The 24,776-nt window shown below is 42.2% G+C and overlaps 1 protein-coding gene across 4 annotated transcripts in view; it reads left to right on the top strand.

Annotated features, from left to right (window-relative positions):
• MARK1 (microtubule affinity regulating kinase 1) overlaps positions 1-24,314 on the top strand; it is a 54,692-nt gene extending 30,378 nt beyond the window's left edge. Inside the window, exons 6-18 of one of the 4 annotated variants that reach the window (XM_084868858.1) lie at positions 2,076-2,146; positions 6,166-6,222; positions 7,488-7,724; positions 7,823-7,942; positions 9,113-9,212; positions 10,227-10,339; positions 10,983-11,136; positions 11,454-11,650; positions 12,803-12,903; positions 14,452-14,616; positions 15,553-15,804; positions 18,644-18,688; positions 22,149-24,314. In XM_084868858.1, the coding sequence (XP_084724984.1) occupies positions 2,076-2,146; positions 6,166-6,222; positions 7,488-7,724; positions 7,823-7,942; positions 9,113-9,212; positions 10,227-10,339; positions 10,983-11,136; positions 11,454-11,650; positions 12,803-12,903; positions 14,452-14,616; positions 15,553-15,804; positions 18,644-18,688; positions 22,149-22,503 (1,967 nt within the window). In that variant the 3' untranslated portion in view covers positions 22,504-24,314. Of the gene's footprint in view, positions 1-2,075; positions 2,147-6,165; positions 6,223-7,487; positions 7,725-7,822; positions 7,943-9,112; positions 9,213-10,226; positions 10,340-10,982; positions 11,137-11,453; positions 11,651-12,802; positions 12,904-14,451; positions 14,617-15,552; positions 15,805-18,643; positions 18,689-22,148 lie in introns of those variants that run through there. The other 3 variants (XM_084868860.1, XM_084868859.1, XR_014793605.1) reach the window with 3 other exon arrangements.
• Positions 24,315-24,776: the final 462 nt, after the last annotated feature.

The following is a 24,776-nucleotide window of genomic DNA, read 5'->3' as shown; positions in this document are numbered from 1 at the left end:
GGGAGCACAGTTGGAGGGGTGGTCTGGTATAGAGACATTATGTTGGGGTTCAGCCCCACCCTGGTGGTCCCTCATTTAGTTCTGACTCCTAGGGCTCCATTTTCTTTGGTCTTGCCAGTCAACAATCTTGTAACAAAACTATCATGGCTCTGGCAGTAAATCTAGAATCCTTTCCTTGCCCTTTTGATCTATAAATGGCAGAGCTCCTCTGGAAAATATAACTCTTCATATTTTCCGCTGAAATGTCCAGATATTTTAGGATTGAGTCCGACATGCACAGAGAAATCTAACATGGACAAGAAGGCCGGGGGGGGGGGGGGGGGCGGTCAGACAGCTGCCTCTTGGCCACAAGTAGATCAGCTGATTCTGGTTCCCTGATGGGACGCAAACATTTCTTTACGATTTGGTCCAAAAGAGCCTATTAAAAGTAGGTGTCAGTGCTGCTCTGCCATGGTCTGTTTATTCCTTCTTTCCCTCACACAAACTATTGATTAAATGTTTACTACAAGTAGGTAATATTCTGGGTGCTTCGGCTCACGCCCTCAAGAAGATTACATTCTAGTTGGGGAAGAAAACCATAAACAAACAATATAATAAGTGAGGGACTAAGTCACACCAACATTTGGGGCCTGAGTGTTCCAGGCAGAACTAAGAGCAGTTTTTTTTTTAATTCGTGTATGTATCTTTCCCAGCCTCAACAAATGAATCTAGAATTGCCTACTATGATGGGTCAACTAGAGCATCCATTCATTTCTCTGTTTTCATCATCCCATTTAATCATTTTAGTAATATTCTGCCTGACATTGTAGATGACTTAGTTTCATCTGCCATACACCTTTACATATTTGATTTTTAATATTTCACTTATATTCCCAGGATTGATATTGCATATACCTGTATATGTAATATATCCGTCTACCTAGATACAAACCTATAATTTATTGAGTGCTTACTGTATGCCAGTCACTGTGCTAAGCACATGCATTATTTCATTTAATCCTCACAGAAGCCATCTGAGATAGGCAATAGATAGAAACTGGGTCTTCATGAAGTCACCCCATAGCTACTTTGGGGCTAAACCAGGATTCATACCAAAATTGGTCTGATCCTAAAGTTTGAGTTTTAACCACTTTGCTGAACTTTACAGGAACTCTTTAAGCCACTGTGTGAGTTTTTAATATGCATTTCTATCTACATGGTATCAATTATAATTAAAAGGACACAAAATAATTTCTTTATACAGAGATAATTTATTTTTAAGATTGTAACCAAATAGTGAAGTTTTTCTTTTTCTGTATTGACTAGAAAAAATAAAGTCACTTACAAACACATAAAGTAGTAGAGCTAACAGAAAATTTCTACAGTTTCTAGTTGTCTTTAAATTATTTCAACAAGTGTGTATTGTCTATCCACTTTGTGTTCTGTCATAAAGCTGGGGATGCAAAGAAAGTACGGCAATGATGATGGTGCTCAAGTAGTCTAAGTTCATTTAGGGTGATAGGAGATGCACAAAGGACGATTTAATTCTGTATAATAAGTAGGTACAAAATAGATGGGATGCGCATGGCATAACCAGAATATAGGAAGGAAAAGCAATCAATGTGTGTGGCGATAGTGAGATGGACTTTGACCAAGGCTTCATGAATCGAAAGGAGAGAGATCAAACATAATAAGACTTGTTATTTTATTTGAAATATAGGCCCCCTAAACAAAGCCAAATGTGATTTGATTGCCCATGCTGTACGTTCCCTTTATTAGAACAGATATAATAAAGAGTTGACTGTATTCTTTTACATAAGACTTGTCAAGCAGAAAGCAGGTTTTTCTTGGTTATGTTTTTATGACTTATTCTTTAAAGAGTTTTGCCAAATCGTCAGCTGCTGTAGATACTCAATTCTATATGTAACCCCCCCCCTTTTTTTATATTCATGGAAGAGTTTGTGATTTATGTAGCACTATCAGAAAATCGGGGGCCAGAAGCTCCTTTAGGCACAAGCCACAAACTTGACATTGCATATGTTGTTCATTGAAAATCTTATGTATATTTTACTGCCTGCTTTACCTTTCCGATTCAGGTGAAGTATTTGATTACTTAGTTGCCCACGGAAGAATGAAAGAAAAAGAGGCCCGCGCAAAGTTTAGGCAGGTACGGAAAGTAGTTTTCACCTTTGTTTTGCTGCTCTTTTTACGGGTGTACAATGGACAGCGTCATCAGCTGGACCTCAGGGAACGTGGTTTTTTAACAAGAAGAAGTCTTGCTCTCTTATGCTCCTTATGAATGGAAAACTGACAAAGAAATCTGCTCTTCCTGAATTTAAATTTCAGAGGTTATTGATAGATGATCATAACTAGTGAAATGCTCATAAGTGAGACACTATATTTCTTTGACAGTCTTGGAAATATAAGCTAGACTGAGATAGAAAAGAAATACTTAGTCCGATATCCAATAATCATTGTCAAGTATTATTAGTTCTGTGTATACAGTATATAGGTGTACTGCTTAAAGAAGTATTAGTATTATTTTCTTTTATAATTAAAGATGTCTTGGTATTAGAACTCATCTTTTATAGATTTAAAGGTATGGTCAGTTTTATTTAGTCAGGTAGGCAAGGAACCTTGCAAATGTGGCCGAGGAATATGGTAAGATAGTTGCATTTCCTGGATATGACTTATTACAGAAATGATAAAATAAGAAAAAGTAATTTAAGTTGATCTAGGATTTAATTTTTAAGAATGAAGGGATTAAAGAAGTATAGTAAGGGATTAAACAAGTATACTCTATGCATTACTATAGACATGACACATTAATCAATTGTAAATTGTTTTTTAAAACACTTTAAAATGCAGAAAGCATTTTGCAAGTTGTGTTCCAAACAGTCATGTAACAACAGAGGTTTCACAAAACAAACTCATTCAGGGATCAATGTACAGCATGCTGACCCAAAAAGTTAACAAGGTTCTCTTCAACTCCTGGTCAGGACACATGCATGTGTAACCATAACATGTTTTCTGAGCAGAAATATGATGATGGATCTCTCCCTCTTCTTTCCTCTCTCTCTCAAATAATAAAAACATATTTTTTTTTAAAAAGCTTAAACAAGTTTTTTCTGCCCCTTTTCTTGAGGACTTCTCCAACTGTTTATACAGGGGTGGGCAAAAGTAGGTTTCCAGGTGTAATACAAATAAATAATACAATAATTAATCAAGAATAAACTCTTGTGTTTCATATACTCAGAGCTGTAAACCTACTTTTGCCAACCCCTGTATATGCCCTTGATTCTACAGTTGGATACAGCAAAGACCCTGGACAGTTTAAGGCCACTTGAGCAAACATTGGTCAGACAATGCCTCTGCATTCCTTAGGATTTTATGGCCTGCAAGAAAATTATAGTATTGACTCAGCTCTTCCAATAGGAAGGCGACTAAAGCTTAGGAATTCCTGACCCGCTTAATAACTGATTCCAGTGACCTAGCAGTTGCATCTCACAGCAAAACACTGCCGTGCCTGGTCTTGGGAGCAGTGCAGGGCTAACAGTTCATGTTTGCATGACCTAGAGCAGAAGAACCATAAATAATGGTTATTTGACAATACACACTTGTTGTCAAATAAAATAACAAGTGAATCCCTGCACCCAATTTATAGATGTCTTGAGATGGGGGAGTCTGGCCTTAGAACAATGCAGTACAACCTGGACTTGTGGGTGGAGTTCTTGCAGTGAGTCAGAAGCCAGAATTTCCTTCACATCAGACATTGTACCTGGCTAGATGAGTGTGGTGATACTCGAGACCACCATGTTTGACTGCTAGAAGTCAGAGGTCAAAGAGTTTGGGGAGAATGAACGCTTCATATGGAACATTCTCTTTAATTATCTTTCCATGCCAAAGGCATTAGGGCCCAGGGGGATTCTTAGTTCAGAAGTGCCTATAGAACATGGAGATTGTTCTGTCTGATGTGATGTGTATGTGTGGTCAGCAAGTCATTATCTATATCGTGCCTCCTTCACTGTGTCAAGACAAAGGGACTCAAAAAAGATAATATCATTATCAGCACTTTTCTGTCATCCATGATACAAATACAGCCTTATAGCATGAACATACTACAGCCAATGTATTATGTTCAGTAAGATGTACTCATATCTACATATGAATGCGCAGATCTGTGGGCTAATCAACACATTTCACTGAACATAGGATATTAGAATTTTGAAGCAGATTCCTTAGGAGAACATGCTACAAATATTCATTGTCAGACTCTGCTGTATTTGGGGGACTCACGCTTCAGAGTGATCCTTCTCCGTCATCATCTCTCTGCTCAGAAAGCATGCAGTGGTTATGTAGTGCCTGCTTAGTTTGGAACTCAGAGACTTACCAGCCTACCAAGGTGTAGTCTGACCCTTTTCCCACCAACTTTCCCAAGAGTGTGAATTTCAGCCCTTTACCCGCCCCCTTCCCCCATCACCAAAGCTCCACGTTCTATAATACTGCTCCCCTTCAAGGATGGCCTCACTCAGGTATCACCACTCCCGGAGGCATTTCTAACGGAATCGATTCTTTATTTTTTAGGATTTCCCCACTTCTTTGTACTTCTGCTTCTATGCTTCTGCCTTATGTTTTATGCTTACCTGTATACATGTTTTTACCCCCTAATCAGCCTGCCAGCTATGTAAGGGCAGGCAGGATCCATGCAGTGTTAATTTTTGTGTTTCCCTAGCCCATTTTCTTGCACATAGCAGGTACTCAATAAACTGACTGTTGGCTCAAAATATATTTACTGGAACTACACGTTGCTCGTTGTGTGTTGGTTTTGTTTTGAATTCATGTCTTCTCTGTCTTTGAACCATTTTAATACACATCAGGATAATGTTAGAATACCGAACCACCAGTTTCACATCTATTACTTAGAAGTTGTTGTTTGTTTTTAACCCATATTCCTGTGAGCATAGTCATACTTCACATCACCTTTAGACTTTCAGAAATTCCATTGCTATCTCCATTTGTAAGTGCCTAACCAATATTTAACATTCAGACTGTGTTTCCATTTACCTGAATCCACAGAATGGAATGTTCTAATGGTTGTCCTCCTAGACAGCAGATACAATTTTATGTACAAAATAGCTCTTAGCCTGGGCTGGGGTGGCTTAGTTGGATGAGTATCTTCCCATGCACCGAAAGGTTGCTGGTTCAATTCCGGTCAGGGCTGTGGGCTCAACCCTGTGTGTAGGAGGCAACTGATCAATGTTTCTCTCTCACATCGATGTTTCTCACATCAATGTTTCTCTCTTAAAAAAAAAAAAAAACAACTAATAAAAACATGTTAAAAAACAGCTTACGTGATTGCTATCAGAATCTTTCCAATTCAGTATTTCTTGTAGAAAATAACTATGAAAGAATTACTATACCCTATTTCTCATATGTTTCTCTGGCTCTTAATCTGTTAGGTTCCTCCCTGTTTAGATCTTGTCCCCAAAGAGCCCTATTGTATTTGTTGAAAATTTTCACTGCATACAAAATCTAGTTGTAGTGTAGAGTACTTGGCCCACCTGAATTAGTGACCGGTTTCAGATTAAATTTCACTTTTGAGTCTTTTCGTTAGATAATTGGGTTTATTTTTAAGGTACAACATTTTTCACATTCCTTTGCACATGAACACACAAAGGAAGTTGCTAAGTACCCACAGGGTAAGTTCTTAGTCGGTTGTCCTCACTGAAGAAACATGTGTTGAACACATTTGATATAATTCCTAAAATAGAGCTTTGCCTTTTGAACTTGAACCAACTCTCTTGGAATACCGCTTCATGTTTGCCAAAGCTCTTATTACAACACTCGAATAAATAAACCATTTGACCCAAACTATCAAGTGTACACATTTGATTGTGTAAACAGAGAAATATGACAACCCATAAAAATCTTCACAACTCGGACAAAAATATTTTAGCAAGAGAAGTCTACTTTCTCCTTTTCAGTATTTTCTATGTGTAAGAGTAAGTTTCACCACTCTTAGCTTTTATATGTATAGTTTTCTGAACTGAAGGAACAATGAAATTATTAAATGTTTCTTTGAAATTCAAGCTAATAATCTAAATGGGAGATGATAATTGGGGGAAATTGCGATTTTTTTTTACCATAAAATAATTTTTTAATCTTTTATCCCAATATTCATTTCAGATTGTATCCGCTGTACAGTATTGTCATCAAAAATGCATTGTTCACCGTGATCTTAAGGTAAGCTTTGATTTTATAACATAAAATTTTTAATTATTAGTGGATGATTTATAATAATAGAGCTATGTTTGGTTGCCTCATTGTACCAGGCCCTCTGTAAGGAAATGAGTTGTTATTTAATCTTCACAGCAATTTTATGAGAGGCAGTATTGTCACTGAGAAATAGAGAAAATATATGAGTAGTCATTCATCTAGCATTGAAGGCTAGAAGATTTGATTCACCACGAATAAGCTTGTTCTATAGATAAATGTGAACTTTGTCCCAAACTAAAAACGTCTAAAGTCCATTTCAGTCAGAAGCAAGGTCTGGGCACTAGTTCAAGTTAGTCTGATAAAAGAATCAGTTCTCATTCTTCACATTAAAGCTCAAAGACACATTGAAAACTTTTTATTTGAGTGAATCTGATTTAGGATTTTGGAAAACCAGCATCTCATACATTGGGAGGTTGGGGGTGAGGGAAGAACCACTGCTTTCTACCATCATACACCTCCAGAAGAGAATCTAGTTGTAAAACAGCAAAAGGAAGCTTAGACAGACCCGCTCTAGTGGAGTCTGCATTGCATTGTACTGTTTCACTGAGAACAGAACTCTCAGAGGGCAATGGATTGAATCACAGAAGCCCTGATTTGCAGTTACTGTAGGTATCAGCCTTGTGCTAACCAATGGTTAACCGATGGTCCTCTACTCGTTGGTTTAGGCCCCAAACGGATCAGTGTTATTTGACTGATGTTCTTTTGACTAGGTCATATTAAGATACAGTTCCTTTGCCCTAGCTGTTTTAGCTCAGTGGATTGAGTGTCAGCCTGTGGACTGAAAGGTCCCAGGTTCGATTCAAGTCAAGGGCACATGCCTGGGTTGTGGGCTCGATCCCCAGTGCAGGAGGCAGTCGATCAGTGATTCTCTCTCATCATTGATGTTTCTCTCTCTCCCTCTCCCTTCCTCTCTACAATCAATTTAAAAAAAATTAAAAAATATATAGTAGTATATAGTTCTAGGATATTACTCTGAAGGGAAAAAAGGGGCTTTGAACAGTTGCAGAGATGCATAAAAACGAGAGCTCCTTGTCTGGTGCTAAAATGCAGCCCTCTGTAAGATGGAATTCCAAGCAGGTACCCACCGACCTACCTGCTGGGCTTCTCCATCAGCTGCTACACTTGGCAAGCACGAGGCCAGAGAGACAGGTCTGGGATGTGGAAGAGTGATGATGGCCGTGTGATGCTGTGTAGGCTCTTCAACCTTGTCCTTTTTATTATTTTCCTCTTAGGCTGAAAACCTTCTCCTTGATGCTGACATGAATATTAAAATTGCTGACTTTGGTTTTAGTAACGAGTTTACAGTCGGGAACAAATTGGACACATTTTGTGGAAGTCCCCCCTACGCCGCGCCCGAGCTCTTCCAGGGGAAGAAGTACGACGGGCCTGAGGTGGACGTGTGGAGCCTGGGCGTCATTCTCTACACGCTGGTCAGCGGCTCCCTGCCGTTTGACGGCCAGAACCTCAAGGTATCATACGGCTGAACTTGACCTTCACGTGCTGCCCCGCCCCCCGCGCAGGACCGTGGTGCACCCCAGTCCCTAAGCGCTTTCCTCTGTCTGTCCAGGAACTCCGGGAGCGAGTCTTACGCGGGAAGTACCGCATCCCCTTCTACATGTCCACCGACTGTGAAAACCTCCTGAAGAAATTATTAGTGCTGAACCCCATTAAGAGAGGCAGCTTGGAAGTAAGTCGTTTTTTTGTGCTGCTGCGGGTGTAACTTGTTGTTTTTATTTTTACATCCTGGTTATCTGGATGTTGATGAGTCTAGGTTTTTTTTTTTATTAGAGAGAAACTGAAAAACGTCTGTGCGATTCCCTCTCTTTCATTTTCCATTCTTTTTTTCTTTTTAATATATTTTATTGATTTTGTACAGAGAGGAAGGGAGAGAGATAGAGAGTTAGAAACATCGATGAGAGAGAGAATCATCGACCAGCTGCCTCTTGCACACTCCCTACTGGGGATATGCCTGCAACCAAGGTACATGCCCTTGACCGGAATCGAAGCCGGGACCTTTCAGTCCCCAAGCCGATGCTCTATCCATTGAGCCAAACCAGTCTCGGCTCATTTTCCATTCTTTAACGAGGTTGAACTGTGTTACCTTTCAAAACAATGCAAAATTTGAGCAAAAGCAAGACCCCTCCTTTTTGCCTTTTCTCTGTCCTCTATGGTAAACCTCAAGAGTATTTTAGCCGAAACCGGTTTGGCTCAGTGGATAGAGCATCGGCCTCCGGACTGAAAGGTCCCAGGTTCGATTCCAGTCAAGGACCTGTATCTTGGTTGCGAGCACATCCCCAGTAGGGGGTGTGCAAGAGGCAGTTGATCGATGATTCTCTCTCATCAATGTTTCTGACTCTCTATCCCTCTCTCTTCCTCTCTGTAAAAAATCAATAAAATATATATTTTTTAAAAAGTATTTTAACACCTTTTTAGCTGTAGCTCAGATAATCTTAAGCATCTTCTTGATGTTTGTCTAGTACCCTCCTCCTAATAATAATAACCTCTTCTCAAAAAATGAAAATATAAACTCAGAAGCACATGAGGGGCTTTACAAAGGTGGAAACCATTTAAGCAAAGTTATTTCCTTCTGGCCATCCCAAAGTCCATCTCTTTTCTCGGTGCACCTCAGTGTAAGGTGTGCATTTCCATTGCTAATTTGCTTACTTCCTCATCGTTCATCCGCATGAATTTATTGGTTAGAATGTCCCAGCAAGCAGTCATTGATGTCTACAGGCAGTGGTGGCTAAAGTAAACTTCCTTTTGTGAAGTTTGGGATCCTGTTTGTCTTAGTGTCTCTCGTTTTGAAGTGGTTGAATGTTCTGGTTGGCCAAACATAACGTAGAATTTTTTTTCCTAGCAAATAATGAAAGATCGGTGGATGAATGTCGGTCACGAAGAAGAAGAACTAAAGCCGTATAGTGAGCCTGAACCAGATTTCAATGACACAAAAAGGATAGGTAAGTATTTAAATGCTGTGAGATTTTTTTTTTTAAGTAAGTAAGGGTCCTTTACCAAAATAGCGTTTCAAACTATAAATAGGAAGCTATTTTTACTTAAAAAATGCCTGATCTGTCATTTTTCTTTCCCCGGATGTACACTAATCATTGCAAATTTCAACTTCCTTAGTTGGTTCTCATGCATATTATAATCTAATTCAAGTGTTGGCAACGGTGATACACAAATTAAAACGATGTAGATAAATCTCATTCCTTTCAGCAATTTCTAACAGGAGGAATGACTGATTTAAGTATCAGCATTGATCAGACTGATATCAGCAAGACATAACATGTATTTCAACCAAAACCACAGAGGCCCTGAGCCGATAGGGCCTCTCGCTTTGTGTTTTCTGCGTCTCATCAGTGTCCACCCTCCCAGCCCAAACTGTTTTCTTTGTTTCTCTCTCCCTTCCCACAGACTAGGAACTCAAAACAGAGTCATCTCAGCTGTGCTCCTGTCTGGCTTAAAGACAGAGGGAGGAACATTCTAGGGTGTTAGGATTCTGCTCAGGACAACTATGGAATTCTGGCCTCTCCCAAGGAGGACTCAACCTGCCTTCAGATCAGAAAGTAGGAGTGTTCAGAGATGGGAGAGACCACTCCATGGCAGGCTGAGGGTGTGCTGAGAAATAGAGAGAGAAGGGATTTTGTGTGTCACACACAGACAGATATTGTGTCTCTGGGAGGACAAAGGAATTCAGCTCGGAAATGTGCTAGGCAATAAGAAAGGGAATGGACTCAATCATATGTAACTCATGATATAGTCTCTGCATGAAAAATTGTGAACATACAGTATCCGGATATACAGTATCCATGTGTTAATAATCCAAAAGCCTTTATAATTGATATTCCACTTTAAAACTTTAGAACTTAGTTTTTATATCTAATGTTGGCAAGCGTGGCCAATTTTCGTTCATTTGTTTACTAAAATAAACACATTTTCATAAAATTTGCATTTTTTTTTCAAATTTCCAGATGTCATGGTCACCATGGGTTTCGCACGAGATGAGATAAATGACGCCTTAATAAATCAGAAATATGATGAAGTCATGGCTACTTATATTCTTCTAGGTAGAAAACCACCTGAAGTAAGTTTTTCACATGTTTAGATAAAATTATTTCTTGAGCTAGTAATGGCTAAGTATCTATATATATATATAAAAGCCTAGGCGACCATTCAACCTTTTTACCGGTAGCTATGACACACACTGACCACGAGGGGGCAGACACTCCTACAGGTAGGTTAGTTTGCTGCTGGGATCAGGCAGATTAGGATTGGGTGAGACAGCCTGGATACGCCCTCCCGAGGTCCCTCCCCGGCCCCGATCATGCACCAGTGGGGTCTCTCAGCCTGGACTGTGCCCTCTGGGCTCTGTTGACTCTTAATCTCAATTTTTCCATCTCTAAAGTGCAGATTAATAAGTCATAGGTTTTTTTTTGTAATGATTAAACAAAGTAACCAATATAAAGAGCTAAGCACAGTCTATAACCACCATCCAATGATTGGTAGCATTTGGTGTTTTGACTAAACCAAGACTCCAAAGCCTTTTCCTCCCCTTCCTGTTTGCCAGCTTGCAGTTCTGCACCCAAAGTATTTTTGATTTTTAAGTTCTGACTACTCCCTGTATGGCTTGGAATAATAGATGAGAAAAAAATCAAGAGTGCTAGATGTATCATTTGCATAAACATTTCCACGTTTTGAAACCCTGGTGGTCTCTCTTCCTCTTACAGTTCGAAGGCGGTGAGTCATTATCCAGTGGCAACTTGAGTCAGAGGTCGCGGCCCAGTAGCGACCTAAACAACAGCACCCTCCAGTCCCCCGCCCACCTGAAGGTCCAGAGGAGCATCTCGGCCAATCAGAAGCAGCGGCGCTTTAGCGATCATGGTGGGGGAAAAGTCAAATCAGTGCACACAGACCGGTCCCATCCAGACTCGTGTTGTCTAGGCCTCATCCATCCACACCTTCATGTGCCTGTGTCACCCCCGTCCCCCGCAGGCTCTCAGGGAATGACAAATAGGATCCCCTCTGCAGGGACCGACCTAATTGTTGTCATCAAACAGTCTCATCTTCCTTTAGAGTGAAAACTACGCAAATAAAGATATTTTTCACGCAATATTTGTTCGTAAGGAGAAGGTAAGTCAGTTGTTTTGTAGCTCATTAGGCTTTTTTTTTTTTCTTTTCTTTTTTTTTTTTAATTCTAGCTGGTCCATCCATCTCCGCTGCCGTGTCGTACACGAAGAGGCCTCAGGCCAGCAGTGTGGAGAGCGAGCAGAAAGAGGAGTGGGACAAGGACGGGGCCACGCGCAAACTCGGCAGCTCGACCGTGGGGTCGAAGGGCGAGGTGACCGCCAGCCCGCTCGTGGGGCCCGAGAGGAAAAAGGCGTCCACTATCCCGAGTGTGAGTGAGCCATCGGGTCCGAGGCAGCTTGGGGGGTTCATCTGTGATCAGGAGTTTTCCTTTAAAGGTTGTTTTTTTTTCAATGTTTCACAATTTTAAAGCGAATCGTGCCTTTCAAGAACATGCAAAAAGGGCCAAGCTTTCTCATAAATGCAACTTAGGAACAAAAAAGGTAGAATGTGAATTGTTTCCATTACACCGAGCCTCACCACAGAATGGCATGCGAAAATCTCTTCCTTTCCCCGTTTGTACTATATACTTCATGTTCTATTGGCTCATTGAATTGTATGTTTATAAGTAAGGTGTTGGATGAAGGCAGACTCTATTAGTATAAAATTAATACTATAAATTTAGCTCACATGTTCACTTAGAAACAGCAAACTAGAAATTATATAATGAGAGCTAGAAGAGACACTGAGACATTTTCCTGTAATGCAGCAGGAAATAATAAAGCAAGATCAGAACACTGAGATATGTAGTGTACAGTGTGTCTATTAACTTTCTAGCTAGACCTCACGATTAAACCCATAAGCTAATTATGTATTTTAAAGATCCGTGAATACTGGATTGGCCAAAACTAGGGAAAGTTTTGTCTACTGGCGTAAGGATTACACAGAAGGGGATTCATCCCTATTTTTTATTTATTTATTTTTTTTAATTTCTTTATTGATTAATGTATCACATATTTGTCCTCAACCCCCCATTCCAATCTCCCACTCCTCCCCACTCATGCCCCCACCCCCCTATCGTCCTTGACCACTGGTTAGGCTCCTATGTATGAACACAAGTCCTTTGGTGGATCTCTCCCTTTTATCCCCACCCTCCCTCTGAGGTCCGACAGTCTGACCCATGGCTCCTTCTCTCTGGGTCTGTTCTTGTTCATCAGTCTGTGTTGTTCACCATTTCCCCTAGATGAGTGAGATCATGTCCTACTGGAAATATACTTACAAGAATCAAAAGTGAGACAAGCAATAATCGTTATGCTGAAAGGCCTATGAATCAGTCTGTAGTGAGCTTTTCTGGGCCACCAGTTCTTTTGAGTCCCAATTTCAATGCCAAACAGTTCCTCACGTGTACATGTCAGCCATGACATTTCAGTTCTGGATGGTGGGCAAATGGTGGTAATGCAGGTCTTCTTTTTTCTTTTTAAAGAATAACATATATGCTGGAGGAAGCATGGCAAGAAGGAACACGTATGTCTGTGAAAGGACCACAGACCGCTACATGGCCCTGCAAAATGGAAAAGACAGCAGGTAAGCATCACAGTGCCTAGGGTTCTGCTGTCAATTGTGCTATAGCTCCTGCTGATGGGTCAAGAGGGAAGGAAATACAGAATAGTAAGATTGCAGCCAAATCATTCTTTTTTTTTATAGTATATTTTTGTTGATTTCAGAGAGGAAGGGAGAGGGAGAGAGAGAAATATCAATAATGAGATAATAGAATCATTGACGCCCCCTACTGGGGATCGAGCCTGCAACTGGGGTATGTGTCCTGACTGGAAAACTGAACCATGACCTCCTGGCTCATAGGTTGATATTCAACCAATGAGCCACACTGGCCTGGCAACAGCCAACCATTCTTACGAGGGGAAATATTTAGGGGAAGCAGGAGGTAAATCTCTTAGCCTGAGAATTTCCTCTAAAATCTTTTCTAATCCAACATTCATAATTAGGATCTCATTCTCTTATATGCCCGCTGCTTCCTTCTTACCTCCTTCCCTTCCCCTCTCCCTCAAGTCATAACTGTATTCAATACCAAAGGCGTGGTTTTTCTTCCTCTACAGACATGTGGCCATCTCAGCTGATCCTAGAGAACCATGTAATTCTGTGTTTTATTTTAAATAAAGAGAAACCCTATTTTCATTGTATTTTAAAAATTTAGCTTCTTTTCACCACGAGTTATAATACAGAACTATTCATCAATATAATACAAAAGGGCAGGGAGTTCATTCTAATGAAATTCTGTGCTGAGTTCCATCTCTAGTCAGTTAGTAGACAATACAGACCATTCTTACATTTGCTTCCTCTCATGTCATAGAAATGGATCTCCGTGGACTTAAGATCCTTTAGGGAAAAGAATCGTTGGGGATGGATTTCTGACTTCTTATTTTTCCTGTACTAAGCCCTCACCTGGAGTTTCCTTAATCGGCAACAGTTAACCTATTGGTTCATGATAAGAACTGAAAGTGTTTTAATAATACTTCCAGCGATAGTATTTTTGCTATAATTATGAATCCTTTTTGTATAACGGGCAGTGACCCAGAGCAACACATCACACCGCTCTGTGATATCCCCAGCCACAATCAATTTATCCACATTTCAGCCGAAACCGGTTTTGCTCAGTGGATAGAGCGTCGGCCTGGGGACTAAAAGGTCCCAGATTCGATTCCGGTCAAGGGCATGTACCTTGGTTGTGGGCACATCCCTGGTGTGCGAGAGGCAGCTGATCGATGTTTCTCTCTCATCGATGTTTCTAACTCTCTATCCCTCTCCCTTCCTCTCTGTAAAATAAATCAATAAAATATGTATTTTTTAAAGATCCTTTCAGACCACCTCTGAATCACTTATAGAGAGAGGGTAAGAGTGGGTGAGGTCCTTATTTCCTAGGAAGGTGATAGTAAGTTCACCCGATACATCGTTCCCAAGAGCATTGACTTGTCGGTCACTAATAATGCCATCAGTGCTGACTTACTTTAAGGGTTGCAGTCATGAAAGGTGTTAGTCACTTTACCTTAAAAACACCGTCCTGAAATGTTAGTGATCCGCGCTTCTCCTCTGCGTTCGTTCTGTTCCATGTGCAAGCCTCACGGAGATGTCGGCCAGCAGCTTGTCCTCCGCAGGCTCCGGCGTGGGCCCTGCCGTGCCCTCAGCCCGGCCCCGCCACCAGAAGTCCATGTCCGCCTCCGGCCACCCCATCAAAGTCACACTGCCAACCATCAAGGACGGCTCTGAGGCGTACCGACCCGGGTAACGTGCTGGCTGCGTTTCATTGTGTTTGTTTTTATTGATTTTAGAGAGGGAAAGGAAAAGGGAGAGAGAGAGAGAGAGAAACATCAGTGATGAGAGAGAATCATTGATCAGCTGCCTCCTGCACGCCCCCTACTGGGGATTGAGCCCGCAACTCAGGTATGTGTCCTGACCAGGAATCCAACCGTGATCTCCTGGTTCATGGGCTGATGCTCAACCAATGACCTACACAGGCTGGGCATTTAATTTAAAAAAAAAAAAAAAATCCAAAACCGGTTTGGCTCAGTGGATAGAGCATCGGCCTGCAGACTGAAAGGTCCCGGGTTCGATTCCAGTCAAGGGCATGGACCTTGGTTACGGGCACATCCCCAGTAGGGGGTGTGCAGGAGGCAGCTGATCGATGACTCTTTCTCATCAATGTTTCTAACTCTCTCTCTCCCTTCCTCTCTGTAAAAAACCAATTTTATATATATATATATATATATATATATATATATATATATATATATATAAAGAAGAAAAAGAAAGCCGAAACCAGTTTGGCTCAATGGATAGAGCATCGGTCTGCAGACTGAAAGGTCCCGGGTTCAATTCCAGTCAAGGGCATGGACCTTGGTTTCGGGCACATCCCCAGTAGGGGGTGTGCAGGAGGCAGCTGATGGATGATTCTCTCTCATCCATGTTTCTAACTCTCTATCCCTCTCCCTTCCTCTCTGTAAAAAAAATCAATAATATATATATATATATATATATATATATATATATATATATATATATATATATATATATATATATTTTTTTTTTTTTAACAGTAATAAAAAGTTCTTATTGCTCTTAAAAAAAAAAAAGTGGGCATAGCAAGTTCTGTCTGGTCTGGGAGCGGGAGCTGCCTGGGTCATCCCTCTGAACAGTGTGCGTGGCGCCCTGTCCCAGCAGGACCAGCCAGAGAGTGCCTGCCGCCTCCCCGTCTGCCCACAGCATCAGTGCCAGCACCCCCGACCGGACCCGCTTCCCGCGCGGGAGCTCCAGCCGCAGCACCTTCCACGGGGAGCAGCTCCGGGAGCGGCGCGGCGCCACGCACGCCGGGCCCCCCGCGTCCCCGTCCCACGAGAGCGGGGCCTTCGCCCACGCGCGGCGGGGCACGTCCACCGGCCTCATCAGCAAGATCACCTCCAGATTCGTCCGCAGGTCAGTCCCGCGGCTCCGGTGTGCGGGTCATAAAGGAAGTGTGTTTGGGGCTTCTCTTTCCTCCTTATAGTGACGTTTCAGAGTGGTTTGATGACGTTGCATTAAGCTGCTCTTTTGCAGAAGTTTGAAGGGGAAAAAAAAAAATCAAGGAAGACAAAAATCTTTTCCCGTAAGAGAAAGAAGAAAAAATGGACAACATGAGAATTAAGTTTTTCTAGAGCCAAACTTGACCTCAAAGATGTGTTTTTAAAAGCCTTAAATTATTAAAGGGAGTTAAATAGGATTTATATTTATCCTTTAAACTGCTCACTAATAATAGTTTCCCTCTTTCTTGTAAAAAGCCTGTCTATATATACAGCCGCATAGATGTCTTAGGTAATTTAACATAAAATCGTAACCTCAGCAAACACAAAATGAACAGCCAACTTCTGAGCTAGTAAAATAGCAAAATGGCACTCTCCTGAGAAAGCAAGCATGAGTGTGCAACACACACTGATGCTACACGTTGCTGCACACCGTGCAGGTTGAGGGAGATTTGTGGTTGGCTTCCTTCAGCCTCCGATGGCAGCTGGCATGGATGTTTCTAAGGCTCCATGATGCTCTTATACTCATGGTGCTCATATTTGAGGCCTCTGAACCGTTTTCCGGGCCGAGGGAGGGAGAGAGGGAGGGAGGAGATTGTGATATTTTGTCAGCAGTTTGGCAGGTTATTTTCAGTGTCTTGGTTTTAACCTCATGTCAGTCAATTCTGGATTTGGTTAGAGAAGAGGAAAAAATGCTCCATTCTCCTCCAAGGTCATTGTCACCGTGTGAATGAACAGCCTTGGCTTTGCTAAAGTGCTTGCGCTTGGGCTGTACCATCTACCACAAGTGACTTCCCGCAGGAAGACACACCAGCCGTTGGTTTCAGTCCCGGGAAGGAGCCTGCTAAGTCCTTTGGCAAGTGGCAGACTGGTGATGAAGCTGTTAAATAAGGTCATAGCATATTGAACTTGGGGGAAGTGGGGAGGGAGGGTCTTGGAGGCTTGGAGATAAAGAGAGAATTTCTCGAAGCTCAGGATATAGTCTAGCCTTATCATTTAATATTTTCAACTCATCTCTCCCATGACCCATTCTTTCCCCCTAGTTCTCCTTCTGAAGTCCATCTCGTGCTCAAGCTCTGTTTTTCCCTGGTTCTCTCTGCCTTTCTCACTTCCCTCTGGCTAAGGCCTGAAGAAGGGGAACCCTCGCACAGACACCCGCTGCGACCAGAACTCGGGGTCATTTTGGGAGCCAAAATGCCTCACAAACTTTGGGTCCAACCAAGTCGGTGCGCCATTAAATGCTTAGATGAGAAGGTGGGGCTTTCATAGGGGGAACGTAGAGGAATTGGGCTTGCTGAGCGTTAAGAAAGGAAGGATATGAACAGGGGAAAGCTCCAGAGAGGAAGCTGGGCAGTAGCTCTTTCTGGCCATTAGGAAGACTGTTCGCCAAAATGACCACCCAAGAGAGTTGCTTTCTGGTCTTCAGAAAGCCATTTACACTAGAATCGTCGATCAAGGGAGATGGAGATTATTGTATTATTTCAACGTCTTTTAAATAGCCTTTAGACCCATTTGCTGTGTGTAGGTTCTTTATACCTACTCTGTAAGCTGCAAATTGCATCATACCTGATAATTTCTTTTTTAATCCTCACCTGAAGATATGTTTTTATTGATTTTTAGAGAGAGAGAGAGAGAGAGAGAGAGAGAGAGAGAGAGAGAGAGAAACATCCATGAGAGAGAGAAACATCCATCCGTTGCCTTCCATATGCGCCCTGACGGGGATCAAACCCACAACCTAGGTATGTGCCCTGACAGGAATTGGACCCTCCACCTTGCAGTGTATAAGACAATGCTCCAACCCACTGAGCCACCCGGCCGGGACAAACCTGATGATTTTTTCACCATAGCTCACTCTTCTATAGGGATTCGTAAAACATTAACTTAAAGGTTCAAGTTGGTAATTTTCCCCAGCTGTTTATTAATATTTTGCTATCACAAGCCACCTCTTCCTATATTTAAATGGGTTTACAACTTGATACTCCTATGTCAATACTTAATTAACTTTGAAAAATGACAACGTAGTTAAAATTTTGGTAGATTTTTAAAATATCAATTGCATTCAACAACAGGACAATTAGTAGAGTTTTCCTGGTTTTTCTTTCACAGGTGGATATCCAGGTAAGATCAATGTTTCTGTTTAAGATTGAGTTCATGTTTTTAGACTCACTTGCTTGGGTAGGCTGTTCATTTGCTGTAATATTTTATCATGTGCATGAATCGTTAGCTTAACTCCTGAAATAAGTTAACTGCTTATTTAAAAATGGGTAAACTTATTTTTAAAAATACTTATATGTGTGTTGAGCTTTATTTCTAACTATAAGGTTAATGTGTATGTTTTCTAAAATTGAGCGACTACTAGAATTCTGTTTCGTAACAAACACGCAGTTGAATCTTGCTGTTGACCATTATCCAATCGTTTTAACTTTAGATTGAACTAAACTAAACCAAAAGATAAATTACAACTTTAAAATCACATCTGAGAATTGGAAGATCATGTATAAAAAAAATTCAAAAAAATCCGAACCCGTCAGCCAGCATTGCCTCCCTGACAATACCCAGTAGACGCTCAATGAGTGACAGTTCAGTGCGGTTATGTTGAAAAACATGAGAAATAGCATTAGACTTGACGAGTCGCAGAAACTGTCACGCTAGAAGTTGGCTCAACAGGTTGATTTTTAAAATCATTTCAGATGTAGGTTTTCTTGATCTCTTTTTTCACTCTTATCATTAAATGTCAACCTTCACTTTGTTTTGAGGGATCCAAGTGAAGGCGAAGCCAGTGGCAGAACAGACACCTCAAGGTGAGGAGCCACTATTAACCCTTCGCTGCCAGGGCCCGTGTACGCAAACGTGCTTTTGAAATCCCGACAGCACTTCATAAACACGAGTAGAACGAATCACTAGCTAGTATGTGCATTTCAAATTTTTATATTGGGATGGGCTTCCCTCCTATTGTTTAGCATTTAATTACGTGTAAGTTAACTAACTGTGTGTGTTTTCTAAACATGATGTTGAATTGTGTGCTTTGTAGAGAAATGGTCTTTTCTGTCATAGATGTGTTGGTAGAAGAATGAATAGATTAAAATGTACTGATCCTTTTCTCACTAAAAAATGATGTAACTAATATTAGTCTTAAATAGCATAGGTCACCAAGGTGACCAAGTTCATAGGAAGACTTGATATTAGTGATAAACTTCAGGTGAGTGTTCAGCCATAGACCATGCGTGGAAATGGTCACCTGCTATGCTCTGTGGTTTTCTGACATTTAATGCTGGTTGTGTCTTCGACCTGGTGATGAGTCTCCAACTCGAGCACAGTTGGAACTGGATTTAACAGATGGCTGGTCCCCCTCGCAGGGTTTGTGACGGGCAGCCTGGGGCCTGGGGACCACATTAATGGCATGTCGCTACTTGTGTAAAGTGGGAAATTTAAGGAATAACGGCACTGAGTTAGTTTGCATGAACACATGCCCCGGCTTCCTTCAGGAATAATTTTTGACCAGCTGAATGCACGCCTCAATTTAATTTCTACTTTTTAAGATGACTTGGGATACAAAACATCATGAGCATTGGAAAAAACTTAATCGAACATTCCAAGGTGGTGCCGTTTTACAAACTGCAATGCGTTTGTGTGTAGTCATTATAGTTGCAGCATTTCTTTATGGAGGTAGGTTCCTAGTTTACACCGGGGAAGGAGCCAGAGGCAGGCAGGACACACGTTCTGTTCACTCTCTCCTGCCTGTCCATAAACACGAAGGCCTGGTGTCGTCCCTCACGTAGTCATCACTCTGAGCCCCCTTCTGGAATCTTCCCCTCCCTTTTTTCTAAACTTCCCTCTGAAACATTGAGTAGCAGAGAGTGTCACAGGTGCCTGCTAATATTTCAGTTCATGTGCATGGTTCTGTTTTTGTTCGTTTGTTCTTTGGCTTTTGAACAAACCTTTGGACCCCATCCTGTCTCTAAGGTTCTTGCTAGTCATTGAATCCACACAACCACCAGGAGGAAAGTGTCCCATTTTACAAAGGAAGTAGGGGGGCGGTGCAGGAGGGACCAAGCCAGTCCTAATAAGTCTCTGTCTTTGCAGAGAGATGAGGGGTGTGATGGTGAATAGCTGGGCCCTTGAGCCCAGACCGTGTGGGTTGAGCTGTGTTCGTCTACCAGTTCTCGGGATGGTCTGTGTGGTTTTAGAAAAGTGATTCTACCTCTCCGTGCCTCGTGTGGTTGTGAGGGGCCAACGAGGAACTAGCACACGTGAGGCGGGTAGCACAGCTCCTGGCATGGAGTAAGTGCCCGATAAAGAACAGATGTCATCATTACTGTCAACACTTCCAGGAGCTCCTGAGTGAACGGTGCCATTGGGGAAATACCCTTGAGATACACCCAGAACATGTCTTGTATGGGCCTGTTGTCCGAAGCTCACCAAGTTTCCTGGGTGGGACGCAAGGAAAATTAGACTTGCAATAAGACATCTGATTTCTAGTCTTTCTTTTAAGTCATCAGCTGTGTGACCTTTAGAAAGTAATGTAAGTTTCCGAGCCATCAGTTCTGTTTTTAAACTGAGTGGCCGATCACGTGATTGATCTCTTGGGTCCCTTCCAGCCCCCAGCACACTGACCCATGACCCAAGTGTGCATGTGCTCCTGATAAATGTCTCTGCTTGGATCTGCACATTCCTGGAGGAGGCCTGTGGCTCAGGGTCAGAGAGCAGAGAGAGAGAATGCCGGAGAAGACATTGGGATAAATGTGCTCTATACTTAGTTCATAGTCTTTGGAGATTTCTTTTCTCTATTTACTTCTTACCTTGTTTTTTTTTTTTTAAGCTTGCATAGTTTGCAGAGCTTTGGGGGTTCAGATGCCTAGGGAATTAGAGGGGAAGCATGAATATACACGCATCCCTGAAAATTCATATATATAAATGTATACATGAATATACATTATAGGATAATGTTGATATAAAATGTTTAATATATGTTAGATAGTAGATTATATTTTCAAAGTGTACCACTACTTTAAATCACATGTAGGTGAGATGGGTTAGCAGATTAAAATTATAACATCTATATTTGAATAATTGCTCGTTAAATGTAAATTACAGGGTATTCCGAATCATCAAATCTACTACGTTTACCTCTCTGTGATTCTGTGAAATGGGTTTTCTGGTTCTGTATTACTCATGGGCGATCTACAGTAAGGGACATCCAGTGAGGTTGATGCTCTTAAGAAACACGTGTCACTCATCTACTCTGGTGCGAAAGCCTCAAGGCCAGCCCAGAGCCTGTAGGTCCCAGGAACAGTGTGGAGGCCGGTGCGTGTGGGGAGTGAGGGAAGAGGACAGTCGCAGCGGCGAGGGGCGGGGCGAGAGGAGTTGGGGTGTAGTGTGTGGAGCCTTGAAGGCTGTTTTGAGGGTGTCTTCAGCAAAGCATTGGCACGATTTGAGGATCCGATGCCCTCACTCCTGTGTGTGGTACGACCTGGCGTCTTTACCTCTTTGCAATACAACCTTCTTTTCTTCATTATCAGGTAGTGCCCATTGCTACTGTCCTGTCCCAAGTCTTTCTCCTACCCCCCACCCCCCCAAAAAAAAAGATAGAGAAGGGGGAATTATTCTTTATATTTCAAAATTGTGTACATACAAGCACGGTGCTAGTGGCTCTCCTTTTGTACAAATGTACAGAAAATGGAGTTTTAAATAGAAACTGTGGAAGGACCTCAAAAAGTACTCAGTTCTTCACTTTTGGCTGCAAACCTGTTCCCCACAAATAAGTACATTTACAGAAATATGCTATTTTAAAAATATATTTTATTGGTTTTTTACAGAGAGAGAGAGAGAGAGAGAGAGAGAGAGAGAGAGAGAGAGAGAGAGAGAGAGAAACGTCAATGAGAGAGAAACATCAACCAGGTGCCTCTTGCACACCCCCTACCGGGGATATGCCCGCAACCAACGTCCATGCCCTTGACCGGAACTGAACCTGGAACCTTTCAGTCCGCAGACCGACGCTCTATCCACTGAGCCAAACCGGTTTCGGCTGGAAATATGCTATTTTAGATGGAAGCATTTAACGAAGTCAAACAGGGGGCAACCTGGGGCCGCTTTTTGTAACAGCGAGATGGCTTGAGCCTTTGCACTTGCCTGACGGTAGTCTGCACAGTAGGCTGACTTAGGGAGCACTAAATTCCGACCCCGCGCGTTTGCGTGCGCGTCTCCATCTCTGTGCTGAACGGAACCCTCTCTGCGTTCTCTCCCTGTGCCCTGTTCCTCCAGAAGCACATCCGGGGACCCGAAGGAGAGAGACAAGGAGGAGGGGAAGGACCCCAAGCCGCGATCCCTGCGCTTCACCTGGAGCATGAAGACCACCAGCTCCATGGACCCCGCCGACATGATGCGCGAGATCCGGAAGGTGCTGGACGCCAACAACTGCGACTACGAACAGAAGGAGAGGTTTTTGCTCTTCTGCGTCCACGGCGACGCCCGGCAGGACAGCCTGGTGCAGTGGGAGATGGAGGTGTGCAAGCTGCCGCGGCTGTCGCTGAACGGGGTGCGCTTCAAGCGGATCTCGGGGACGTCCATTGCCTTTAAGAACATCGCGTCGAAGATAGCCAACGAGCTCAAACTGTAGGAGGGAACTCCGCTTGGCGGGATCAGGGAAGACACGGCCGAATGAGGTATACCGTTTCTCCAATGCGCTTGGGTAACACCCATCGCGATGGGCCTACGAGTCACCCGTGTAGAATCTGTCCTTAACACGTTAAGGTTATACATAGTTACGGGACTGTACAATTCAAGTCAGTATGAACTATCATAAATATCTGTAGCTACAAAAAAAGAGTTAGGTTCACATGTACAGGTAAGTATATTGTGTATTTCTGTTCATTTTTCTGTTCATAGAGTTGTATAATAAAAACAGACGATTGCTTCAAAAACTTGTATAGTTGTCTAGATTTCTGCACAGAATTGTACGTCTGATGCTCTGAGATGAGACTATTCTTCCCTGTTCTTTACATTCTGGTGGGTTTTTAAAATTCTTACCTCCATCATGTAATCTTGAAGGTGACTGTGTCCGGAATTGAAAGTGCACAGCAGTAGTCTTTACGATTGTAGCATGGGCTTTAAAAAAAAAAAAATTATTTTCAAGTCGTATTGAAATGGAAGCCAGAAGCTGACCCCCTAGATCAGCTTTATTCCACACAGAATTATCCCTGCTTCTCTTTGCTCTTATCCTTGTCACCCAGACAAGGTTTAGTTGAGACGTTACGACATGTTTACAGTGTTGGCGCTTAGAGTTTTTAAAAATAGAGCCCATGAAAATACGTTATTAGCTTTGCCTTGAGCTCACTAAGAAGTACTGAGGGGAAGTGAAAACTACACCCAGTGTCTTTTGAACTTGAAAAAAGTGTTTTCTCACCCTCTGCCAACGGTAGCAGCAAAATGAAAAAAGAATCAATACCTTACCTGGCTATCATATCGCAATAGATTTGCTGCCTTCCCAATATTGCAGTGTCCTTGTGGGAATATAATAATAGCGGACTGTTTCATAGCACAAACTCATCTTCCCAGTGTTGGTCAGTGCATCAGTTAAGAAATAATGCCACCTCAGGAATTAACTGGCATTTGGGGTTTTGCCTGCCTCCTTCTCCCATCCCCCCTCTTCATCCACCCCCGATACAATGATATCTGTGAGTCCTTAGGAGACTACGGAGCAAAATATACTATTGATGGCAGCATCTTTCTGATTTACACTCATGCGGTCGGTCGTTCGTTCGTTCGGTCGGTCCCCACGTAACCTCTCTGTTTTTACGATTTTGCCAGATGTCATGTATTTATTCCACATCGTTACACCTAGGACGCGCGTGGCTTTGTAATCAGGCATTTGCCTAGTTTCCTTTCCTCCTGAGTGATCCCCGCGATGTAAAACCACTCGTCAAGGTACATTTTTATACCCATTGCTTTATACGGAATGAGCCTCAGAGGCTGACTGTGCCATGTTATTGGATGCTGTCATGACTGTACTGTCTTCACACGGGCCCCCCTCCGCACACAGAGAGTGGACCCAAGTCTTCTGAGTCTACAGAGCACGAAAGCTGTGACAAATACTGTAATCCCCGCCCGCGTGAGACGGCTCTCGGTAGGGGACGTGCCATTCCCCGTGGCCTCCAGACTCAAAAGGTGGATTTTACCTTCTGTACTGTACTGTGATGTAAGCTCTCTTTCTGTACCAGTTCTGTTCGAAAACCAAGTGTATTTTTTTATTTTTATTCTATCTTTTTGCCTTAGCCGAGGGTGGTGTTCGGAAATCAGCAACTGTGTTAGCCCCCTGTTCACCTAGTGTTCATTCCCAAACAATTGATGCAAATTCTTTTCACTTCCACTGGTGCACACTGAAACTTTACTTGAACAGTTCTCATAATAAAGCACTTGTCTTTTGCTCTTTGCCGGAATGCGAATGACCTGTTTTCTAGGACAGAAGGCGGGGGGGGGGGGGGGGGGGGGGAGGAGGGGAGGGGGGGTGTGTTAATTCGTGTGTTCTCCATTCTGTTGGCAGCGGATGACGTTATGTAGGTTATCAGGATGTTGTCACAGCAAGAAATCGCTCATCTTTTTATAGCAGCTCCTACTGTCTAAATGGTTTTATAAACACCGACATCACGCCTTTTCCAACATAGAAACTGGTGTGTTTTTTTTTTTATACTTTCTCTGGTCAACTCTTCTATGTTTGTGGGAAGGAAATTTACTTGAATATTTTTTATGAAACAACAATGACATCTTGATAGTCACTTTATTATTTTTAAATTCTTTAAAAAAACGTTTATTGTTGAAAGTAATACGAATGTCCCTTGGAGAGTCACTTTAGATTTTCAGTGTTATATATTTCATAACAACATACATTTTCTT

This window comes from Pipistrellus hanaki, assembly GCF_964339955.1.
Source record: "Pipistrellus hanaki genome assembly, chromosome: 20".
Lineage (NCBI taxonomy): Eukaryota > Metazoa > Chordata > Mammalia > Chiroptera > Vespertilionidae > Pipistrellus > Pipistrellus hanaki.
This window is presented reverse-complemented; position numbering and strand designations above follow the sequence as displayed.